This window comes from Triticum urartu, chromosome 3A (assembly GCF_056163025.1).
Source record: "Triticum urartu cultivar PI428250 chromosome 3A, HENAU_Tu73, whole genome shotgun sequence".
Taxonomy (NCBI): Eukaryota; Viridiplantae; Streptophyta; class Magnoliopsida; order Poales; family Poaceae; genus Triticum; species Triticum urartu.
In genome coordinates, this window is record NC_141875.1 from 361,128,837 (window position 1) to 361,150,876 (window position 22,040).

Consider the following 22,040-nt stretch of genomic DNA (forward strand, 5'->3'; position numbering starts at 1 on the left):
TTCGAAAAGCATCCGTTATACAAGTTATGGCAATACTCCCGAACTCCCGCCCCAGTACTAGGTGGCGTCGAGGTTATCTCACCAACGAACTGCATAAAAGAGATTTTCGATGTCGGCGTACTAAACTCAGGTATTCCAGAACTACAACGATAAAATTATGATGACAACACCTCAGAGCTCAACTCCCCGGGACACTTCCACTAAACCCCTGACAGGAGGCACCAAGACAATGTTCTCATCATAAAACCATCGGAACGATTCCAAGATACCCGCGTGATCCTAAAATTTTTTTAGTGAAATTTGAGAAGAGAAGAGCCAAAACTCTACGTCAGGATGCCTTACCAGAGCGATGAGGAGACTGGGAAGTAAAAAGAATTCCTAAACTCTCCGATATATAATTCCTAAATGACTCAAAACATTTTTCTGGACACAACTCGGCCGCTAAAAACGATCAAGCAATGGGGCTCCTAAGGTCGGGGAAGGCTCTGATTACCAACTTGTAACACCCTCAATGCGACTATAGCTCCCACGTGTCGAGGCACGACTTAGAGACATAATCGCATTGAAGGCATATGTCGCAAGTTAGGCAATCTTCACAACATCCCATGTAATATAATAAGGGAAAGAGATACATAGTTGGCTTACAATCGCCACTTCACACAATTACATGAATAAAACATTACATCATCCAGATACAATCAAGGTCCGACTACGGAACCAAAATAAAAGAAGAACCCCAAATGCGACAAAGGTCCCCGATCGACCCCAACTGGGCTCCACTACTGATCAACTAGAACGAAACAACACAAAGGACAAGGTCTTCATCGAGCTCCTCCTGAGCTTGGTTGCGTCGTCTGCACGAACTCATCGGCACCTGCAAGCTGGTTTTGGAAGTATCTGTGAGCCACAGGGACTCAGCAATCTCGCACCCTCGCGATCAAGACTATTTAAGCTTATGGGTAAGGTAAAAGTATGAGGTGGAGCTGCAGCAAGCGACTAGCATATATGGTGGCTAACATACGCAAATGAGAGCGAGAAGAGAAGGCAAAGCACGGTCGATAAAAGTATGATCAAGAAGTGATCCTAAAACAACCTACGTCAAGCATAACTCCAGCACCGTGTTCACTTCCCGGACTCCGCCGGAAAGAGACCATCACGGTAACACACGCAGTTGACTCATTTTAATTAAGTTAAGGTTCAAGTTATCTACAATCGGACATTAACAAATTCCCATCTGCCCATAACCACGGGCACGGCTTTCGAAAGTTCAAAACCCTGCAGGGGAGTCCCAACTTAGCCCATGACAAGCTCTCATGGTCAACGAAGGAATAGACCTCCTCCCGAGACATTCCGATCAGACTCGGTATCCCGGTACAACAAGACATTTCGACAGGGTAAAACTAAACCAGCAACACCGCCCGAATGTGCTGACAAATCCCGATAGGAGCTGCACATATCTCGTTCTCAGGGCACACTCAGATGAGACTAGCTACGAGTAAAACCAACCCTCAAGTTTCCCCGAGGTGGCCCCGCAGGCAGCTCAGTTCGGACCAACACTCAGAGGAGCACTGGCCCGGGGGGTTAAAATAAAGATGACCCTTGAGTCCGCGAAACCCAAGGGAAAAAGAGGCTAGGTGGCGAATGGTAAAACCAATGTTGGGCATTGCTGGAAGAGCTTTACTTAAGGCGAACTATCAAGGGGTTCCCATTATTGCCCAACCGCATAAGGAACGCAAAATCCGGGAACATAACACCGATATGACAGAAACTAGGGCGGCAAGAGTGGAACAAAACACCAGGCATAAGGCCGAGCCTTCCACCCTTTACCAAATATATAGATGCATTAATTAAATAAGAGATATTGTGATATCCCAACAAGTAAACATGTTCCAACAAGGAACAACATCTCCATGTTCCAACAAGGAACGAACTTCAATCTTCACCTGCAACTAACAACGCTATAAGAGGGGCTGAGCAAAGCGGTAACATAGCCAATCAACGGTTTGGTAGGACAAGGTGGGTTAGAGGCTTGGTTCAACAATATAGGAGGCATGAGAAGCAAGTGGTAGGTATCGCAGCATAGGCATAGCAAAAGAGCGAGCATCTAGCAAAGCAAAGATAGTAGTGATTTCGAGGGTATGATCATCTTGCCTGAGATCCCGCAAAGAAGAAGAACGAGTCCATGAAGAAGACAAACGGACATAGTCGAACGAATCCTCACAAACATGACGTTATCGGAACCAACCCGAAGAAGCAACACCGGAAAGAAGCAAACAATCATGGTGAACAAACATCACATAAGCATGGCACGATGCGCAAACAAGTATGATGCATGTCCGGTTTAAAGAGGCATGGCATGGTAAAGTGCACAAGCAACCCTACAAATTAAGTGGAGCTCAATATGCAACGAGTTGCATATTGACGAAACACCACGTCGATTATTTAGTTCTCTCCCGTTTAGGTACTCAACAATATTAAATGTTGGTTAACATGGCAAGAGGTGAAGCATAACAAAACTATACCAACTAAACAATTTAAATGGGGCCGGATATAACAAACAACAAATCCGGTAAATCCCCATATGCAATTATCAATTTGGTGCAACAACAATTTTAACATTTAAATGTTATTATCATGATGCGAATGACATGTTTAAGTTCATGCAATATTTATGAAAATGTTGACATGATAAGATATGAGGCATTTGTCATCGTGACGGAAACGAAAGGGGTGCCACGACAACGAATCCGAAAGTGATGCCACGGCAACATATTGGTTTCCGGTAACTCGATTGAGATACCGATGCAAAGGGGAAGTGTGCGGGAGCATGTCGTGCAAGATGGTGGGGTGATCCCGGTAACCGGGTTTCCCATGGGTCGACGGCATGGCAACCGAGGAGGAACGTGTAATGACAACTCGGACACGGTTCGAACGTGAGCATCTCATACAACACATGCTTTCGTCCATGGGTCATCGTCTCGGTGGTTATACCTTCCAGGTGCATCCTCGGAGTGGTTCGGGTTCGTAGAGGAAGTAGAGGAAGTAGTCGTCCACGGTGACGGTAGTTGTACACGGGCCTTCGGCCACGGAAGTAGTCGTACAACGTTTTCGTAGAGGGACTTGGTCTTGTGAAGAGGTACTTGACGGTAGTGGTACTTGACGCGTTCGAGGGTCATTGGTAGATGTACTTGTCGCATCGTCGGGCGTAATCATGCATGTGGGTCTTGTCGAGTCCGTTGGGGGGTACTTTGCGTTTTGAGGGGCGACGGTAGTGGAACTTGGCGAAAATCCGAGACGGTCTTGACGAACCGTAGTGTTACTGGGCGAGATCGCAGCCACGGTAGTCTTCGGACTTGGTTCTCCCGCACATGCTCCACAGGTCCTGGGGGAACTCGGCGATGGCCATGGCAAGGAGGCGGCTGCAGCAGCAAGGCAAGGAACGGGATGGCAGGCGCGAGAAGCGGCGGGTCGGCGAGGCAACCGGCGACGGGGAGAGCTCGGCCGGATCCGAACAAGGAGGCAGGCCGGCGGCAGGGCAAACGGCGGCGGCTTGGCGAGGGACTTGGCGCTGGAGATTCAGACGAAGCAGGGTGCGACAGCAGCAGCACAAGGGCTCGAAACAGAGGCAACGGCGGCGGCTTGCTGCTGGCGATGCGGGGCGACGATCGCGGTCAACGCGAGACGCGGGCGAGCGGGCGCCTCGTCCTCTGCTCGTCAAGAAGCAGAGCAGCGGCGGCGTCTTGGCGCGGCTCCACGCCGGCGGAGGCACATGAGAGGAAACAGGAGCAGAGGGGCGGCGGAGCTCCTGGTGGTGGTGGTCGACGCCGGCGGGCGCGCTTGCTGGAAGGAGGGGCGCTCGGGAGGAGGCAGAGGGGAACAGGACGAGGGCGCGGCGCGGGTTGTGGTCACCGGCGGCGACCTAACGCGGCGACGGGATGGCGAGGTGGAGGCCGAGGGGATCGGGCGCAGAAGGTCTCGGGCGCGGGCGCTCCTCTCCTGTGAGATGTGTGTGTGGCGGTGGGGGGAGGACGAGAGGGAGAGGGAGTGGATCGGGGAATCGTGCTAGGGTTTAGGAGGGGCGCTGGTAGGGCTTAGGTGGGCCCCGGGGATGGGTCGGCTTGGAGGCTGACTGGGCTGGCTCCTCTCTCCTCCCTTCTCTTATTTTCTTTAGCAGAAAACAAATAAAGAGAAAGAAAAAGAAAGAGGGGGTTAGGGGAAGAAGTTGGACACGCGGATAATTTTCCCGGACTCACAAAAATGTGCTTATTCCAAGAAAATAGAAAAAGCCATGATTGAAAGATTTAAATTTAAACTCATTTGATTTAAAATCAAATGATTTGAATAAGAAGTTAGGGTAGGGAAGGCATGAAATTAAAATATAAGTGTGTAATGGTGCATTCCCATTAATGGAATATTTTATTATAGCTCCTTAATAATATTGGAGACTTTGAATATGTTGTAAAGAGAAATCACCATTGTGAATATCCCTCGATTTAAATGGATCAAAGATCCACACAATTTATTTACTTGAGATGCAAAAAGACTTATGACATGATGATATGATGACATGATGCAATGCACATGATGCAACAAACTAGAACGAATCACCCGACAACACTCGGAAACATGGAAGGCATCTGAAGCTCCGGTCTTGGGGCGTCACATGGCTTCTCTAAACGCTTCAAGTTTGACTCCACACCTCCTCGAAGAGCAGTGCTGCGACGAACTCCATCTCTTGAAGACTCTGAGTTCTCTTCCTCTACTGCAACTGTGAATGCCAGAGTGATCGAGGATGAAGACGATGCTACTTCACCGCCACCTCCTTCAGCACGCTTCGACACTGCTCCAAGTTCTTCTGCACCGCCGAACATCACTGACGACCCTGCTGCTTCACCTACTCTTCATGGGAATGAGTAGATGCTCTATGTCTTCAAACCTTTTTGGTCCTTACTGACAAAAGGGGGAGAAGCATATGAGTTTGATAGTCTTCAAGCGGGTCCATATGGGCGGGTGCTTTATATTTTGCTTCGTGTTTACAACTCCCGTTTTGATACATTTGGTTCTTTGAGTTGTAACACTTAAACTCGATGGTCGTCTGCTACTTATTTGCCACTTTGTGATGCGATGGTAAATTCCGCATGTGCGACGATAAATTCCGCACTTAGATCATTTTGCAGACGTCCATTTTCCATTATGCATGTCATTATCTTCACATACCTTCACATGCATAGTGGATTGTCATCATAAGTTGAAGAGGATCTCCACAAGCACAACCTGCCATGTGCATTTGCATTCCAAAAGCAAATTACTTATATGCAAATCTTCAGGGGGAGCCCTTGCAACTTATGAAGACAATTTCTTATCCTTTACAATTTCACATATTATATTCCCCGTTGAAAACTTCAACTAGTTTGTCATCAATCACCAAAAAGGGGGAGATTGTAAGTGCATCTAGTGCCACCCGTAGTTGGTTTTGGAGTATTGACGACAAACCTAGTTGAGGGACTAATGTGTTTGTGAGAATTGCAGGATAACACAGGTAGAAGTCCCTCATTGATTCGGTTTTCCTACCAGAGATGACCCCTAAAAATGTATGAAGACATTGATGTCAAAGGTGGTATATGAAGATATTCACATTAAAGACTATGACAAGAGAAGACATCGCATGAAGCCTATGGAGCTCGAAGACTTAGATCTTTCGTAGTTCTTTTTCTTCTTTGTTGAGTCATAGGAACCACCGTACTGTTGAGTGGGGTCCAAGAGAACCAGTCAGAATGACTGAAGTGATGCTTAACCAAAACCTATGTCTTCGAGTGAAGACTATGAGAGCGAATCTTGTCCAGAGTCGGACAAGTCAGCTTTGCTTGTAGCCCAAGTAAAGTTGTCGTGTGAGTTTGAAATCTGACCGTTGGAACACGTGCAGGGTCATTTCGGACAAATCAGGTCGGGTTGCCTAGTGGCTATAAATAGCCCACCCCCTACAACCATAAGCGGTTAGCTGCTCAGAGTTAGTGTACGGCTTTTGTCGTTTGAGAGCAACCCACCTCGAAGCCTTTGAGAGAGAATTCCTTGCGAGGATAAAGCCCTAACCACTCAGAGCCAAAGAGAGTTAGGCATCACTTAAGTCTTCTTGTCTGTGTGATCTGAAGACTTATTACACTTGAGGACTGTGAATCCTCCAGCCGGTTAGGCATCGCGTTCTGAGCATCCAAGAGACATTGTGGATTGCCGGTGAACGAAGTCTGTGAAGGTTTGGGAGTCTACCTTGAAGACTTACCAGAGTGATTGTGCGAGGTCTGTGTGACCTTAGCTCAAGGGGAATACGGTAAGGAATGGGTGTCCTGAGCTGCGTGTTCAGGACCGGGTGTCCGGGACTGTGTGTCCTCAGGTTTAAATACCTAGCCGCCCTAACAAGACGTACAGTTGTCACAGCAACTGGAACTGGTCCAACAAATCATTGTCTTCAACGAGTCACTGGTTTCATCCTTCCCTTCTCTTTACTTACTGTTGATCCTTGTGAAGTCATTGTATGATTGCACTATCTTTTGTCTTCACTGAGTGACTGCATGTTCTGTTTGGCTTCATAATATCTTCCTACCTGATCCTTACTACCTAGCTACTATTAGTCATTGTGCTTTCACTTCATTGAATACTTGACTATGATTTGCCTAGTGTAGTCTACCTTCCGCTGCATGGTAATAGGTTTATTTCTATCGTTTATCTTCGAAACTTTTACGTTTTGAAGACTTTCATAAAAATCGCCTATTCACCCCCCCTCTAGTCGATATAACGCACTTTCAGTGCTGCCGCCTGGTTGGCGTTTACTGTAGCCACTCCCCGTCTCTTCTGATTAATGGCGCACCGACTTTAAGGGAAGGGGAGGGCCGCCTGCTGGGAGCTGGCCTCCCCTTATGCCGACTGGTAGGAACCCGCCGCCTTATGGCTTCTCATAGACAGGTAGGACCCGCCGCTTGCGGGCCGTACCAACAGCCTGTAGTGGGAGCATGGCCTTCTCTGCCATAAGTGATGTCATGGGCTGTGTGGTAATAGTGTCGCGCCGGACGGGGACGTTCGCCCGGTACGCTGCACTATAGCCACGCTCTGCCCTGGATTCGGGGGTGTCAGGTGATACTGTAGCCACGCCCGTCTTGTTGCCATAATGTGGTGCAAACTTTGAGGGTGTGAGGGGCCGCCTGCAGGGAGCCGACCTTTGTGGAGGCCGACTCCCGGCCCGTCTCATGGCTTTCTTCTGAGGTCCGCCGCCCTCTCGCAGCTGGCCGCTTGGACCAGCCGGCCCTGAGAAGGTGGCTCTACGTCCCTGGGGCTTGAGGGGCGCAGCCGGACTCGATGCCTTGAATCACCATGGGGAGCAGATGAGGCTACCCGTGGTTGTTTACTCCGACACTGTCGTTTAGGTCATATTGGTGTAAAGAACATGAAGAGACTCCATGCTGATGGACTTTTGGAGTCACTTGATTATGAATCACTTGATGCTTGCAAACCATGTCTCATGGGCAAGACGACTAAGACTCCGTTCTCCGGAACAATGGAGCGAGCCACTGACTTATTAGAAATAATACATGCCGATGTATGCGGTCCGATGAGTGTTGAGGCTCGCGACAGGTATCGTTATTTTCTGACCTTCATAGATGATTTGAGCGGATATGGGTATATCTACTTAATGAAACACAAGTCTGAAACATTTGAAAAGTTCAAAGAATTTTAGAGTGAAGTTGAGAATAATCGTAACAAAAAATAAAGTTTCTATGATCTGATCGCGGAGGTGAATATTTGAGTTACGAGTTTGGCCTTCATTTGAAACAATGTGGAATAGTTTCACAACTCACGCCACTGTAACACCACAGCATAATGGTGTGTCCAAACATCGTAACCGTACTTTATTAGATATGGTGCGATCTATGATGTCTCTTACCGATTTATCACTATCGTTTTGGGGTTATGCATTAGAGATAGCTGCATTCACGTGGGCACCGTCTAAAAATCCATTGAGACGACACTGTATGAACTATGGTTTAGCAAGAAACCTAAGCTGTTGTTTCTTAAAGTTTAGGATTGCGATGCTTACATGAAAAAGTTTCAGCCTGATAAGCTCAAACCCAAATCGGAGAAGTGCGTCTTCATAGGATACCCAAAAGAAACTGTTGGGTACACCTTCTATCACAGATCTGAAGGCAAGATCTTTGTTGCTAAGAGTGGATCCTTTCTAGAGAAGGAGTTTCTCTCGAAAGGAGTGGGAGGAAAGTAGACCTTGATGAGGTAATTGTACCTTCTCTCGAATTGGAAAGTAGCTCATCACTAAAATCAGTTCCAGTGATGCCTACACCAATTAGTGAGGAAGTTAATGATGATGATCATGAAACTTCAAATCAAGTTACTACCGAACCTCGTAGGTCAACCAGAGTACAGTTCGCACCAGAGTGACTTGGAAGTCATTATTGCTAGACCATGATGAACCTGCAAACTATGAGGAAGCGATGATGAGCCCAGATTCCGATAGATGGCTTGAGGCCATGAAATCTGAGATAGAATCCATGTATGAGAACAAAGTGTGGGCTTTAATGGACTTGCCCGATGATCAGCAAGCCATTGAGAATAAATGGATCTTCAAGAGGAAGACGGACACTGATAGTAGTGTTACTATCTACAAAGCTTGACTTGTCGAAAAGGGTTTCTGACAAATTCAAGATGTTGACTACGATGAGATTTTCTCACTCGTATCGATGCTTAAAGTCTGTCCAAATCATGTTAGCAATTGCCACATTTTATTAAATCTGACAAATGGATATCAAAACTGCATTCCTTAATGGATTTATTAAAGAAGAGTTGTATATGATACAACCAGAAGGTTTTGTCAATCCTAAAGGTGCTAAAAAATGTGCAAACTCCAGCGATCCATCTATGGACTAGTGCAAGCATCTCAGAGTTGGAATATACACTTTGATAAGTTGATCAAAGCATATAGTTTTATACAGACTTGCGGTGAAGCCTGTATTTACAAGAAAGTGAGTGGGAGCACTACAACCTTTCTGATAAGTATATGTGAATGACATATTGTTGATCGGAAATGATGTAGAATTTTCTGGAAAGCATAAAAGAGTGTTTGAAAGGAGTTTTTCAAAGAAAGACCTCGGTGAAGCTGCTAACATTTTGGGCATCGAGATCTATAGAGATAGATCAAGACGCTTGATAAGATTTTTCAATGAGTACATACCTTGACAAGATTTTTGAAGTAGTTCAAAATGGAACAGTCAAAGAAGGAGTTCTTGCCTGTATTGTAAGGTGTGAAGTTGAGTAAAGACTCAAAACCCGACCACGTCAGAAAAAAGAAATAGAATGAAAAGTCATTCCCTATGCCTCAGTCATAGGTCTATAAAGTATGCTATACTGTGTACCAGACCTATTGTGTACCTCACATGAGTTTGGCAAAAGGGTACAATAGTGATTCAGGAGTGGATCACTGGACAGCGGTCAAAATTATCCTTAGTAGAATAAGGACATGTCTCTCGGTTATGGAGGTAACAAAAAGTTCGTCGTAAAGGGTTACGTCGATGCAAGCTTTGACACTGATCTAGATGACTCTAAGTCTTAATCTGGATACATATTGAAAGTGGGAGCAATTAGCTAGAGTAGCTCCGTGTAGAGCATTGTAGACATAGAAAATTTGCAAAATACATACGGCTCTGAATGTGGCAGACTCGTTGACTAAACTTCTCTCACAAGCAAAACATGGTCACACCTTGGTACTCTTTGGGTGTTAATCACATAGCGGTGTGAACTAGATTATTGACTCTAGTAAAACCCTTTGGGTATTAGTCACATGGCGATGTGAACTAATCACATGGTGATGTGAACTATTGGTGTTAAATCACATGGCGATGTGAACTAGATTATTGACTCTAGTGCAAATGGGAGACTGAAGGAAATATGCCCTAGAGGCAATAATAAAGTTGTTATTTATATTTCCTTATATCATGATAAATGTTTATTATTCATGCTAGAATTGTATTAACCGGAAACTTAGTGCATGTGTGAATACATAGACAAAACAGAGTGTCCCTAGTATGCCTCTACTTGACTAGCTCGTTAATCAAAGATGGTTATGTTTCCTGACCATAGACATGTGTTATCATTTGATGAACAGAACCACATCATTAGAGAATGATGTGATGGACACGACCCATCCGTTAGCTTATCATTATGATCGTTAAGTTTTATTGCTATTGCTTTTTTCATGACTTATACATGTTCCTCTGACTATGAGATTATGCAATTCCCGAATACCGGAGGAACACCTTGTGTGCTATCAAACATCACAACATAATTGGGTGATTATAAAGATGCTCTATAGGTGTCTCCGAAGGTGTTTGTTGGGTTGGCATAGATCGAGATTAGGATTTGTCACTCAGTGTATCGGAGAGGTATCTCTGGGCCCTCTCGCTAATGCACATCACTATAAGCCTTGCAAGCAATGTGACTAATGAGTTAGTTGCGGAATGATGCATTACGGAATGAGTAAAGAGACTTGCCGGTAACGAGATTGAACTAGGTATGATGATACCGACGATCGAATCTCGGGCAAGTAACATACCAATGAGAAAGGGAATGACGTATGTTGTTATGCGGTTTGACCAATAAAGATCTTCGTAAAATATGTAGGAGCCAATATGAGCATCCAGGTTCCACTATTGGTTATTGACCAGAGATGTGTCTCGGTCATGTCTACATAGTTCTCGAACCTGTAGGGTCCGCATGCTTAACGTTCGATGACGATTTGTATTATGAGTTATGTGATTTGATGAGCCGAAGTTTTTTCGAAGTCCCGGATGAGATCACGGACATGACGAGGAGTCTCGAAATGATCGAGAGGTAAAGATCGATATATTGGAAGGCTATATTCGGACATCGGAATGGTTCCGAGTGATTCGGGTATTTTTCGAAATACTTGAGAATTATGGGAATTCGCCGGGAGAAGTTAATGGGCCTTATTGGGCTTCAGTGGAGAGAGGGAAGAAGGGCCACAAGGTGGCGCGCGCCTCCCCTGCCCAAACCGAATTGGACAAGGGGTGGGCCCCCCTTTCCTTCTCCCTCTCCCTCATTTCCTTCTTTCCTATTTCGAAAAGGAAAGAGAATCCTACTAGAACTTGGGAGTCCTAGGACTCCCTACACTTGACGCGCCACTAGGAGGGCCGGCCTCTCTCCCTCCCTCCTTTATATATGTGGGCAGGGGCACCCTAAAGGCACATAAGTTTCTCTTAACCGTGTGCGGTGCCCTCCTCCACAGTTACACACCTCGGTCATATCATAGTAGTGCTTAGGCGAAGCCCTGCGCCGGTAACTTCATCATCATCGTCGCCACGCTGTCGTGCTGACGGAACTCTCCCTCGGCCTTAACTGGATCAAGAGTTTGAGGGACATCATCGAGCCGAACATGTGTTGATCGCAGAGTTGCCGTATGTTTGGTACTTGAACTCTAATGAACTGAGAATACCACTATCCCTCTAACCATCCAACCATAGGTTGATTCGCTTTCCAAATTATCCCCGTGATGGTCACGGCAAACAACAACTGCGGTTTCTCTGGATCTTGATACACCAGGTCACCAGCATCAAACGTGTATTTTAGCCTGCTCGCCCTAATTTATGGGCCAATTTGGCATCGTTAAGGCCGAAGTATCTTATAGCTAACGGTATTACATTACACTCTGGCCCAAACTCTCTTATTTGCCGCCTCTGCCTTCCATGACAATGGGGTTTCCTCTCCTCATCGGACAGTTCCGTCGGCGCCGCCGAGCTCGCACCGCCACGGCGAGGCTGACCACTGCTCGATATCCTAACTCCAACCCAGCCAACTCCCGCGCGTAGACCCTAATTCAAAGGCAACCTAATCCCTCGCCATGGAGGATTCCCTCGTGCCGCCGGTGCCTCCTGCCCCAACCACCCTTTTCCTCACTCGCCGGCGATCACATCTCGACAGCGCCTCCTACCGCACGCTCTCCCGGCTCTTCTCCCACTGCCTCCACCACCGCCCCTCGCAGCTCGCTTCCCCGGCGCCCCTGGAAGTCGAGCCCGCCGGTGCGAACCCTATCTGCGACGAGTCACCACAGGGGTGCTCGGTACCGCCTGAAGACGCCGAGTCTGAACGGGGAAAGGACTTAGGAGAAGAGGAGACTGCGGTAAGGACTTCTGTCATCGAGAACCCCTCACCCGCGGCAGTCGATGCAGCCACCGGTAACCCTATTGCAGACCCGGCTGTGGCACCACAGAGATACATGGAGCATCAAGTGGCCGGAGTTCAGCGGGCGGAGGGCGTAACAGATATGGTTGTTGGGGGGAACCTCTGCCGTGAGACTGTTGCGTTAGTGGAGGAGTTGGGGGCAGAGGATGTTTTGAGGTCGATGAAGGATTGTTTGGAGGGGGAGGTTGACGAATTGGCAGAGCCAGATGTAATGGTGGTCAATGATGATGAACATCTGCTGCTTGATACGATGATGACCAACTTCTCAGGGTTGATTGCTGATGCCAGTGGCGGCAAACCGTCAATGCTGAACTATGGGGTTTCTGGAGGTGAACCACACAATGATGGCAGCATAGCTGAGGGGGTGAAAGAATTGGGAGCTGGAACTGAAGAAGACAGACCTGTGGGTGATTCAGATCAGCACTCAGTTGATGGTGGCGTGGTTGAGGAAGGAGAGATTGAGGGTGACATGCAGGCTCTGGATGTAGATGAATCTGATGATTCGGAGATCGAAGATGCAGATGATGAGGAATTGGGAGAGGATTTTGCTAACAGAGTGTTGGGGGAGAATGAATCATCTGGCCTTTCAACGCCTAAAATTAAAGGAACCAGTGATCTTGTACTGAACAAGGAAGGTTATATCAAGGATGATGCACTAAAGCATGTTACCAGGGCGCATGCTGTCAGTTATGATGAAATTGTGGAATGGAATGAGACACCACTGCCTGATACTGAGGTACTGAATATACCATTTTTTATTAACCAGTACTGGTTATTAGATGTTTCTTCACATGTTGCTTCTTCTTGTTTAATTTTGTGTTTGGATGAAAATATAGCTTGTGAGATGCAAGTTATCATGTGATACCGCATAACTGATTCAGAACCTTTTTTTAACACATTATTATCGATTTCTTGCTCAAATTCCATCACATGCACTTTTAGAAGAGTACAAAACTCACCAATATCCAATAAGTTATTCTCTTCTTGACAACAGAAGTACTGACATTACAGTAAAAAAAGAAGCACTGACATTAAATACGCCCATGACAAACTTTGCAGGCTCCCAAACCAGGGAAGAGAAAACGGCATTTGACAGAGGAAAGAAAGGCTAAGAAGACGGTGTGTTCTGGTTTCACTACCATTTGAGTTCAACATATACTTTATTCAACTGTGCATTCTAATTGTATTTTTCCTTCTGGAATATTAATCTTCCTTCGCGATGTTTTTGGCGTATAGAAAAACAAACGGGTTAAAAGAGCACAGCAGCGGATAGCGGATGGTGTGAAAAGACTGAAACTTGCACCAGTTATAAAGCCGAAACCAGTGAAGTTATGCCACTTCTACATGCATGGGAAGTGCCAGCAGGTAAGCTTTTCTTTGGCCACCAACTTATTGTTCACTTGGAACAGATAGTCATGTATTGCTGATTCTCAATTACATTTCTATCTTTTTAGGCCAATAATTTATGTGTTTTTACATATAGAGGTTTTTGCCTCGAAAGGTGATGGAGTAATGATCACGAAAGTCCTGGTTTCTAGGAACATTTCTTGTTTTGTTTCTATAGTAGTATTGCGAGGAGCCGTATTATAGCGAATGATGTAATGTATGTTGAATTGCTTCTTGCAAAGCCATCCATTTTATCAGTAGACGTTTTATTTTGATAAATCAACAAAGTTTCTGTACAAACACTGGATAATGAATTTGTTGTCAATAGTTATTTTACAAACCTAATTCTCTTCTTTTCTGTTTGCAGGGCAATGCTTGCAAGTTCTCACATGATACTACACCTTTGACAAAATCTAAGGTATGTGCTTTATAGAAGTTTTTAGGTCTGCCTGCAATATTCATTATGCATTACTGTGATATTAGTGCATGTCCATGTATGTATGGCTGCATCCATTTGTTCCACCTGCACATTTTGTGCATACCTATATAAACCATCTTTCAAGAACTATCGATGGCGATTTTGAACTTTTATGTTTTGCAAGACCATAACTCAGTGATGCCCATTGGTGCTTGAAATAGATGGTTTGGACAGGCATGCACGAAATGGTGGGTGTTAACTGTTGAGTTCACATGATATGAATAGATCATGTGTACAAGGCTGAAGTATAAAACTGTACACCAATATGTCTTAATCCAAGTGGCAGCTAACTTCATTTCTTTATATTTTCTTACATTCCTTTCTGTTTGTTTTGACGTATGACATGTTTTGGTGTCCGCTTATTTCTTTTCTTAATTTTACAGCCCTGCACACATTTTGCGCGTGGTTCTTGTTTGAAAGGAGATGATTGTCCCTATGATCATGAGTTGTCAAAGTACCCTTGCCACAACTTTGTGGAAAATGGAATGTGCTTCAGAGGTGATAAATGCAAATTTTCTCATGTGGTACGTGATTTGCAAAATCATTTCCTATTGTTTATTTAGAAGTGAAATAGCCTGGTAAAATGTTAGTTCCACCCTGTGAATTGAGAAAACTGTGTTGTTTATCAGGTGCCAACTGCAGATGGTCCTCCCAAACCAGATGCAAAGAAATCTGATGCGTCATTGGTATCTGAAAAACCTGGCAGAGAGCAAACAAGTAGCCAGAAAGCATCGGCGGACCATGATGGCGAACACATAACTTCTGCTCCTACCAAACATTACTCCATTCTTAAAAACCTTGCCGGCATCTCAGTAAATGCTCTAAAAGCATCAACCGGTACACCAAAGGGTGTACAGTTTCGTCCTTCCAGTAAAGACAGATCAAATTCTAGCATGCTGCATCAGGATGCTCTACCTATCGAGAAGCATATGTATACAAATGGCAGTAAACATCAGAATTTTGATGGACCGCAGGCTGCAGAAGGGGATAAAAATGCCATTCCAAATAAACAGAGATCACATCCACTGTTCGATGAAAAGAACTCATTAAAAGAAGCTAGTTCACATCCAAGTTCAGACCCAAAGAGAACTAGTTTGCCTACTGGCTCTACTACAGTGCTTGGATCACTCAGCACTCAGCACGAAGTTTCAGAGGCTTCAAGAATTTTGCAGGAATTCTTATTTGGTGCTGGCGGTTAGAGGAAAGTATGAATACACTACTCTGCCTTTGATACCTGTAGACTACACATAGTACTAGTTCTTTTTACATCTGCAGTATGAGTTCATGCTATGAGTGTGCGGCTTGTTTTGGTACTTTTGGCTCAGCTTCCATTTTGTAATTGCATATTGCAACTGCTATTTTTGGTAGATCAACAGAAGTATAATATTGCAGTGATGCGTATAGTTTTTGGTCACCAAGAAAGTTCACAAACTTATTTTGCAGAATTAGGCTAAGTGCCACCCTGGGTACATGAAGATTTGTTATTATCCAGTCAACTCACTTCCAACTGCATATGGTACTTTCATTTAGCTAATCATTTGTAGCATTGGATCTAAGCTTACTGGTATGATAAATGCCTTCCTGAATCGGTGCTTTGATGAGTCATCTCTCACATATGATTCATTTTAACCACGCTTTGGAAGTTGCTCCGAGTTTGATGAGTATGCAGATTTTTAAATGTTACCTTGTCATAGTTGAGGTGTTACTCCCTCTGTTCACTTCTATAAGACCTTGAAGACGTTTCAGACAAGGTGCAAAATAGCTCATTTTCAGTTGTCTGAAACGACTTATAAAAGTGAACGGAGGGAGTAGTAATTTTTAGTACATTTTGTTGTATCTTGATAGTTGATACCACTAATTTAGTGATGAATTGTACATCTCTGGTAATAGTATTAGAGCATCTACAACCATGGATAGCTAATCCGAGCCCCTATACGCCCGTGGACGCGCCCGCGGACAGTGACCGGACGGGCATCAAAACTTGGCATTTGCAATGACGGTCCCCTATTTTCAAAACATCAAATCCATGCAAACACATGCACGCCCACCATTTTGGACAAACATAGCTTAGTGCACACAAATACACATAGTTCATACTTAATAGTACCTAATCCAAATATAGTTCAAACATAAATATTGTTCATAGTGCACAACTGATAAAATAAAAGACAAGTTTACTGATTTCCAGTGTGTGTCCACATTTGCTCGACAAGATCATCCAGAAGTTGCATATGCACTGGATGTTCATCATCATCATCATTTCGGTATGAATTCGTCAAGATCATCGTTTCCATAGCCACCATCCCACGACGATTCCATTGGTGATCTAGAAGTAATGACCAAAAGAATAAAAAACCGGCTTGGACATTTCATCGAACACGTAGAGCACGGGGTGAAAGTATGGTGGAGTTTGACGTACCGGGGTGGCGTCCTGTGGCGTCCTCTTTGTCTGGTGGCGGCCTGGTCGGCGGCGGTGTGCGCTGGGGCGTTCGGTGTTGAAGCCCTGAGTTGGGGATGGCGGCGGAGCACCGATAGCGGCGGAAGTCCGGTGGCGGCTGTGTGGAGGAGGGCGAATAGAGAAGAGGAGAGGGCTTCTCGGGCAAGGAGAGGGGAGGCGGATATGAGCGAATTGGCGTGGGCCCTAGCGGTCGGTCCGACGTGGTGGGCGCGTCCGGGCGTCCCCATATCCGCCCCAGATTTGGGACGGACATGGGGAGTGCCGGTCAGTCCGGGTGTTTGGGCCGGCTATGGGGAGGCCAGTTGGGTGGCATTTTTCCATCCAGGCGTTTGGGGCGGGCATGGGAAGTCCGGTTGTAGATGCTCTTAGATTATGTTTTTTTGACTTGGCATTGCTCACTGCCACCCAAGTATAATTTTGACCATGAGTTGTATCGTAATTATTTGAAACCGTTGGGCAAGTGATTGGTCAAGCGGCTGGTTTGCTGGTGCAACCGATCGTTGAAATAGTATAAAAAAACAGTTCAATGATGTTGTGTTTAAATATTTATCTAATAATTAATTCAGTTTTCATTTGTATGACATAGTAGACCACTGATATAAGTTGTAGTTCTTTCTCTGGAAGCACTGAAGCGTTCTGCCACCTGGTTTCTTGGGTCCTTGGAGAGCATTTGTAGTGGAGGTTTGAATTCTAGCTCAGCACTAAGTTAAATGCAAATTTTATTGGTATTTTACACTAACTGGACAGGAGCAGTCTTTGGTACCGGTTTTCGCTATTTCTACAGGCTGCCTAATTTCATGAAGAGTTTTGCTTGCGACAATATATGTTCATGGTATAAAAATTGTGAGATTGTTAAAGTATTTTCATTTTATGACCAATCTACTTGTTCACTTATGACTTGTGAAATAAATCCAAAGATTAAAAACCAATGTTTGAGTGCATTCTTCCCATGGCAACATGTTCCACTCTCAGACCAGTTCACAAGTACGGTATTAGCTTTCTACTCCATTTGTAACCGGTTCTGGCAACTGAATTTTGAGACTGGGTCAGTGGGATGTTACCAGTACAATATAACTCTTTGTGGTTCCTTGTCAAACAAAGCATTAGCTTTCATCCAAGATTTTTTGTGTGGAGAAATATTTATCTGCAGAGCCTTGTGGAAATCTTGAACCAGATCTCGTTAATTCTTTCCCTTGACTATTGATTGAGTGCTAAATTATCTGCAGTGTCGGCATGTGATCTGATGTTGTTTTGGTTCACAAGGCGAAGCAGTGGAGATTTGAGGTGTCATTATTCAGTTCCTAACAAAGGCTGCTTTCTGAGGCACCTTGGGTCGATTCAGTACATACACATTTCTTTCTGTTGGGCTGTCTGTAGAAAGATGCCGCACCGTGCACTAAATGATTTCTAGCTGCTCTTCTACCAGTATCAAGTATCCAATGTGCTTATCAGAAGTGGAGAAAAGAAAAAGAATGTATACTTTATATTTCTGCTTTCAGGCCCTCCGGATTCTCCAGGCAAAGAGAGCATTACTTTGTTGCCCCCGTGATAATGGTAGCTAAAGATGTTGGCCTGGTGCATTGGATGGTTTGAACTTGCATGCATGCATGCCGTACCCGGGATTATATCTTGGTTCAGAATTACTTGTGGAACTACTCTGGAGACTGTGGGACACAGGGGCAGGCAGAATCAAAGGTATCCCAGGTATGAGCTGGACTGCGTATGATTGTTTTTGCTTCATTTCAAGCTTCCCCCCGACCTGCCCCGTGCCTATTCGCTGTCAAACTCACAGCTGTTGTCGCATCAATTCAGAATTACATTCACATGATCACTGAGGAGGCTCACATGGTGTTTTATCACCCGCAGATTTGTCGCAGACATCTGAGTTTACGCTCCTGGGTGACTCTTAACTGGCTATCTCATTACTCAGTTTTTTTCTACAATGATGATGATGCCCTTTAAACCGTGTTAATTCATCATGCTGCTCATGTGATCATGCCAGCTTTGAGTGGCTTGTGCCCGAGGTGCAATTTGTTATCTTGGTACTCGAATAGCTCTATCGCACTCGTGAAAGCAAAAGATTCAAAGGTTTTGAGTGGCCTGTACACCTGAACCTGTATGTGTTGCCTGTCATGGAGACTGGATAACGTGTGAACTTGGTGAAAGCCCCCCTCCCTGGATGTGATGGACTGATAGGTAGCCACTTTGTTGCTTTCCTCCTACGATAAATACTCTCCCTTATAGTTGGAAAACGAAATGCATATTTACGCCCGTACTTCAGGGCCCTTTATACTCCATTCATGGAGGATTTGTTGCCATCTACACCTAAAGGCCCTGTTTGGATTATTGTTTTCCTTTTGAATACCCCTGTAAAAAATACAGGTCTCAACCCGTCGTTTTGTTTCCGGCCGGGAATTGCTCAGTGGCTGGTGAGATACACCTGTAAGTTGAACAGCTCTGTATAAAATTACATTGATTCCAAGCGCGGCCTAAGTGTGGAGTAAGGGGATATGGTGAAATACGGTTGACCGTAACCTTTTGTACCCAGCGTTTTTTGTGCACGTCATCTGGAATAGCAAAAAAAACAAGCAACTACTCCATCCTTTTCCAAAATGTAGGTTACGTCTTCTTTTGTGATACGAGTCACAATCATATTTGAGTATTGTTGGATGCAAACCTAATAATATAAAAATATGTTACATAAACCACATATTGTAAAGTAATTGTTGCTTCTTAATAAATCAAAACATGTCTTGTATTTTGAAACAGCAGGAGTTTGCATGACTTTTGAAAATAATTAGATAATTAAAATAACCAATACTGCTCACTAATCGTGTGATTCTCCTCCGGCTTCATGTACAACTTCTCGTTTGTCGACTAATCGCTGTCAAGCTATGTTCCCTGGTTCGCAACCACAGGACAATCCACAGGAAACTTCGTTTGTTCTTTTGCCAGCATTTTCCGGCCATAATCCTCTACTTCTATATGTAGTCAGGCATGCCATGCTCTATTGCAAAGTCCACATAAATTTTGCTATTCAGAGTAATCATGTCGCCAATCAGCATACAGTTTTGCTGAATTATACATGAAAACTGACGAAATGCAAAACATTTTGTGGCTGAAAGTAAGCATCCTTGGATTTTCTCAGGGCTCTTGTTTCAAGGACGGTCATTATCTTGTAGTGGTGAACTCTTGATCTGATTGTTAAGGCTACAGCCTGTTGCTGACTTTTGTCAACGACGCACTGACAAATGATTTATGTCATTTGACAGGAATGATACCTCCTTTTTTTCTTTTACCTTATTACATTTGACATGGACTCTTAACATCTTCTTGCCTTGATCTCTTCTTCATTGCTGATGATGGCAATATCGTTTCATTGAGCTGCTTTTGTTTCATAGGACCAAATTGTTCAGCAGACTGCCATATGCTAGCTTTTTTTTTCAATGATGTCAAATCTGACATTGAGTTGTCGACCGGAGTCGCTGTTTGACACAGCTTTGCTGCTTGTCTTTCTCACCTTAGCACGGTCACATACATAAATCGTGCACAGGGAGTACTCAGGCTGGCTGACAAAAACAACACCTCTGGAGTGATCTGATTCATCAAACTGGCAGCCTCCCTCAGCAAACAGGGAACTCCTGCATCCGTTCAGTTAATGTCCAGAGACCAAGGCCTCCGAACTCAGCCGGCACACCCTCTGTTGAACTGCTAATAGGACCATTCCTGTATGTATTCTGCAATTCACTGTTCTTGAATTATCTCAGTAATGGACTGAGTCAATGCCAACAGGAAGAATGATGAGGTGGAATCCACGGACACGGTTGGAAAATCTTGAGGCTTCGTTCGTGTCTGTTCTGCCCGGCCGTCCATCCTTGTCTGATGGTAAATAGGAGGTCTATGTACTTGAACTCGAGGTATTTATTTACATGTTTAAATCATGGAGTGCTCAACTGTACCTTTTAATTAACATGTCCAAAATCAAAGCCTTGACCCATTCGTGTCTGGATTGCGCTCAGGTTATTATGAATTTTTCAGGAAATTATGTACAGCTGATTACTTCGATTGGTCGCCATTTCAGAGATAATAAGGCAGGAGGGTTAGGCAATTATGGGTTTCAATACCTCCGGTGAATGGCCATTGTCAGTGTCATCTCCCTCATATTCTACTCTACACACAATATTTCTTGAACCGCAATTTTCTTATGACAGTTTTGCCTATAATGTAGCTGTTGGCCATTACATTCCTCATGACAATGACACTCCATGAATCCTGGCTACTGCCATGTTCTCATGCTCACCGCATATCATCACACAGTTCAGCCAAGAACTACAGTTTGTTCTCTTCTCTTTCGATGACGATAAAAATACACATGGTTTCATTGGTCACGCGAGCGTGCAATTGCCCTGTGGATCCGGAGATCCGGCTTTCATGGCTCCTGTTACTGAATCATGAGTTTTCTTCTCCAAACTAGTGCAGTAATTCTTGTTGCTACCAGATTCAACTGAGCCTGCAATTTGCATGAGGGGCCTGTCCTTTTCTTGATGCGGACATGCTTATATTCGGGCTCATAATTCGCGCCTTGACCGCTTTTTAAAAATCATACATGACCATAATTCTAGCAGATTGATACTGACATGGGTAGGCAGGCAAGGGGGGTTTTCTTTTTACTATTGTCTGGAGATCTTTGATTGTGTTCATGACCGATTGCACAATGTTTCGGATTGCTCATCTTGCAAGAAAAAATCTAGCCTCGCTGTTTTGGTTGACTTGATTCAGCAAAAGCTAGCCCAACTACACTGTGCTAATTATCTTCTAATCATTGGTTCACTGGTTTTCATGGGTCTTCTCTTTTGGGGCATCTGCTGGGAAAGTTGGATGCTAAAAGGAATTGCAGCTTTGCTACTATCTGAATGATGGTGTGCTGTAAAAGACGGACCAAAGAACCAGAGGTCATGTGTGGATGAGTGCTTTGTAGTAGTACGTAGTGAGTACAAAAGATGAAAACAACCGAACACATGATACTCCATATGTAACACTAACGTTCAAAGCAATTCATAATATTATATAATTTAATAAGGTCTATACTCTGGCGGCGGTCGACCGGCCCGAGCGCTGGACCGGTGACCGCGTGAGCCATCGGATTGCTTTCTCGTCAACCGGGCGAGCCCATAAGTTAGCCAGGTGCGTGTAGCAGTTTAGGCACGTTGCATGCCTCCGCTAGCTGCTGCTGCTGCTGCGATCACAAGGAAGGAAGGAAATGTTTAAGCGGAAGCAGGCAGGGGTGAGATGGCACATGGCATGTCTCTGTTGACCCTTGTCTGCATGCCATCAGCGGAATAAAATAGAGTACATCCGCGGCATCAGACAGCGACCTACCCTACTCTACTGTACCCAAGTATACTCTCCTCACTCCTATGATATGATTAATATGCTGTTTCCTTTCGAGAATTGATTACCACA

The 22,040-nt window shown here is 44.8% G+C and overlaps 1 protein-coding gene across 18 annotated transcripts; it reads left to right on the top strand.

The window, feature by feature from the left end:
- The first annotated feature begins 11,720 nt into the window (after positions 1-11,720).
- On the top strand, positions 11,721-19,059 carry EMB1789 (CCCH-type zinc finger family protein). 18 transcript variants are annotated; one of them, XM_087547088.1, is made up of 9 exons: positions 11,721-12,991; positions 13,315-13,374; positions 13,492-13,620; positions 14,009-14,059; positions 14,503-14,643; positions 14,749-17,258; positions 17,331-17,409; positions 17,804-18,281; positions 18,444-19,059. In XM_087547088.1, the coding sequence occupies exons 1-6, from the start codon at positions 11,915-11,917 to the stop codon at positions 15,316-15,318; spliced, it is 2,028 nt and encodes a 675-aa protein (XP_087403214.1). In that variant the 5' UTR covers positions 11,721-11,914; the 3' UTR covers positions 15,319-17,258; positions 17,331-17,409; positions 17,804-18,281; positions 18,444-19,059. The 18 variants fall into 18 exon arrangements, with proteins under 18 accessions (XP_087403214.1, XP_087403218.1, XP_087403220.1 ...); XM_087547092.1 differs by having other exon boundaries at positions 14,749-15,324; positions 17,167-17,258; positions 17,331-18,281; XM_087547094.1 differs by lacking the exon at positions 17,331-17,409 and having other exon boundaries at positions 14,749-15,324; positions 17,167-17,258.
- The last annotated feature ends 2,981 nt before the right edge of the window (positions 19,060-22,040 follow it).

Bases quoted from the DNA above. Each gene is read 5' to 3' on its own strand.
- EMB1789 (XM_087547085.1), top strand. From the start codon at position 11,915: ATGGAGGATTCCCTCGTGCCGCCGGTGCCTCCTGCCCCAACCACCCTT. The intron at 12,992-13,314 runs GTACTGAATATA...CAAACTTTGCAG, and splicing joins CACCACTGCCTGATACTGAG to GCTCCCAAACCAGGGAAGAG. The intron at 13,621-14,008 runs GTAAGCTTTTCT...TTCTGTTTGCAG, and splicing joins TGCATGGGAAGTGCCAGCAG to GGCAATGCTTGCAAGTTCTC.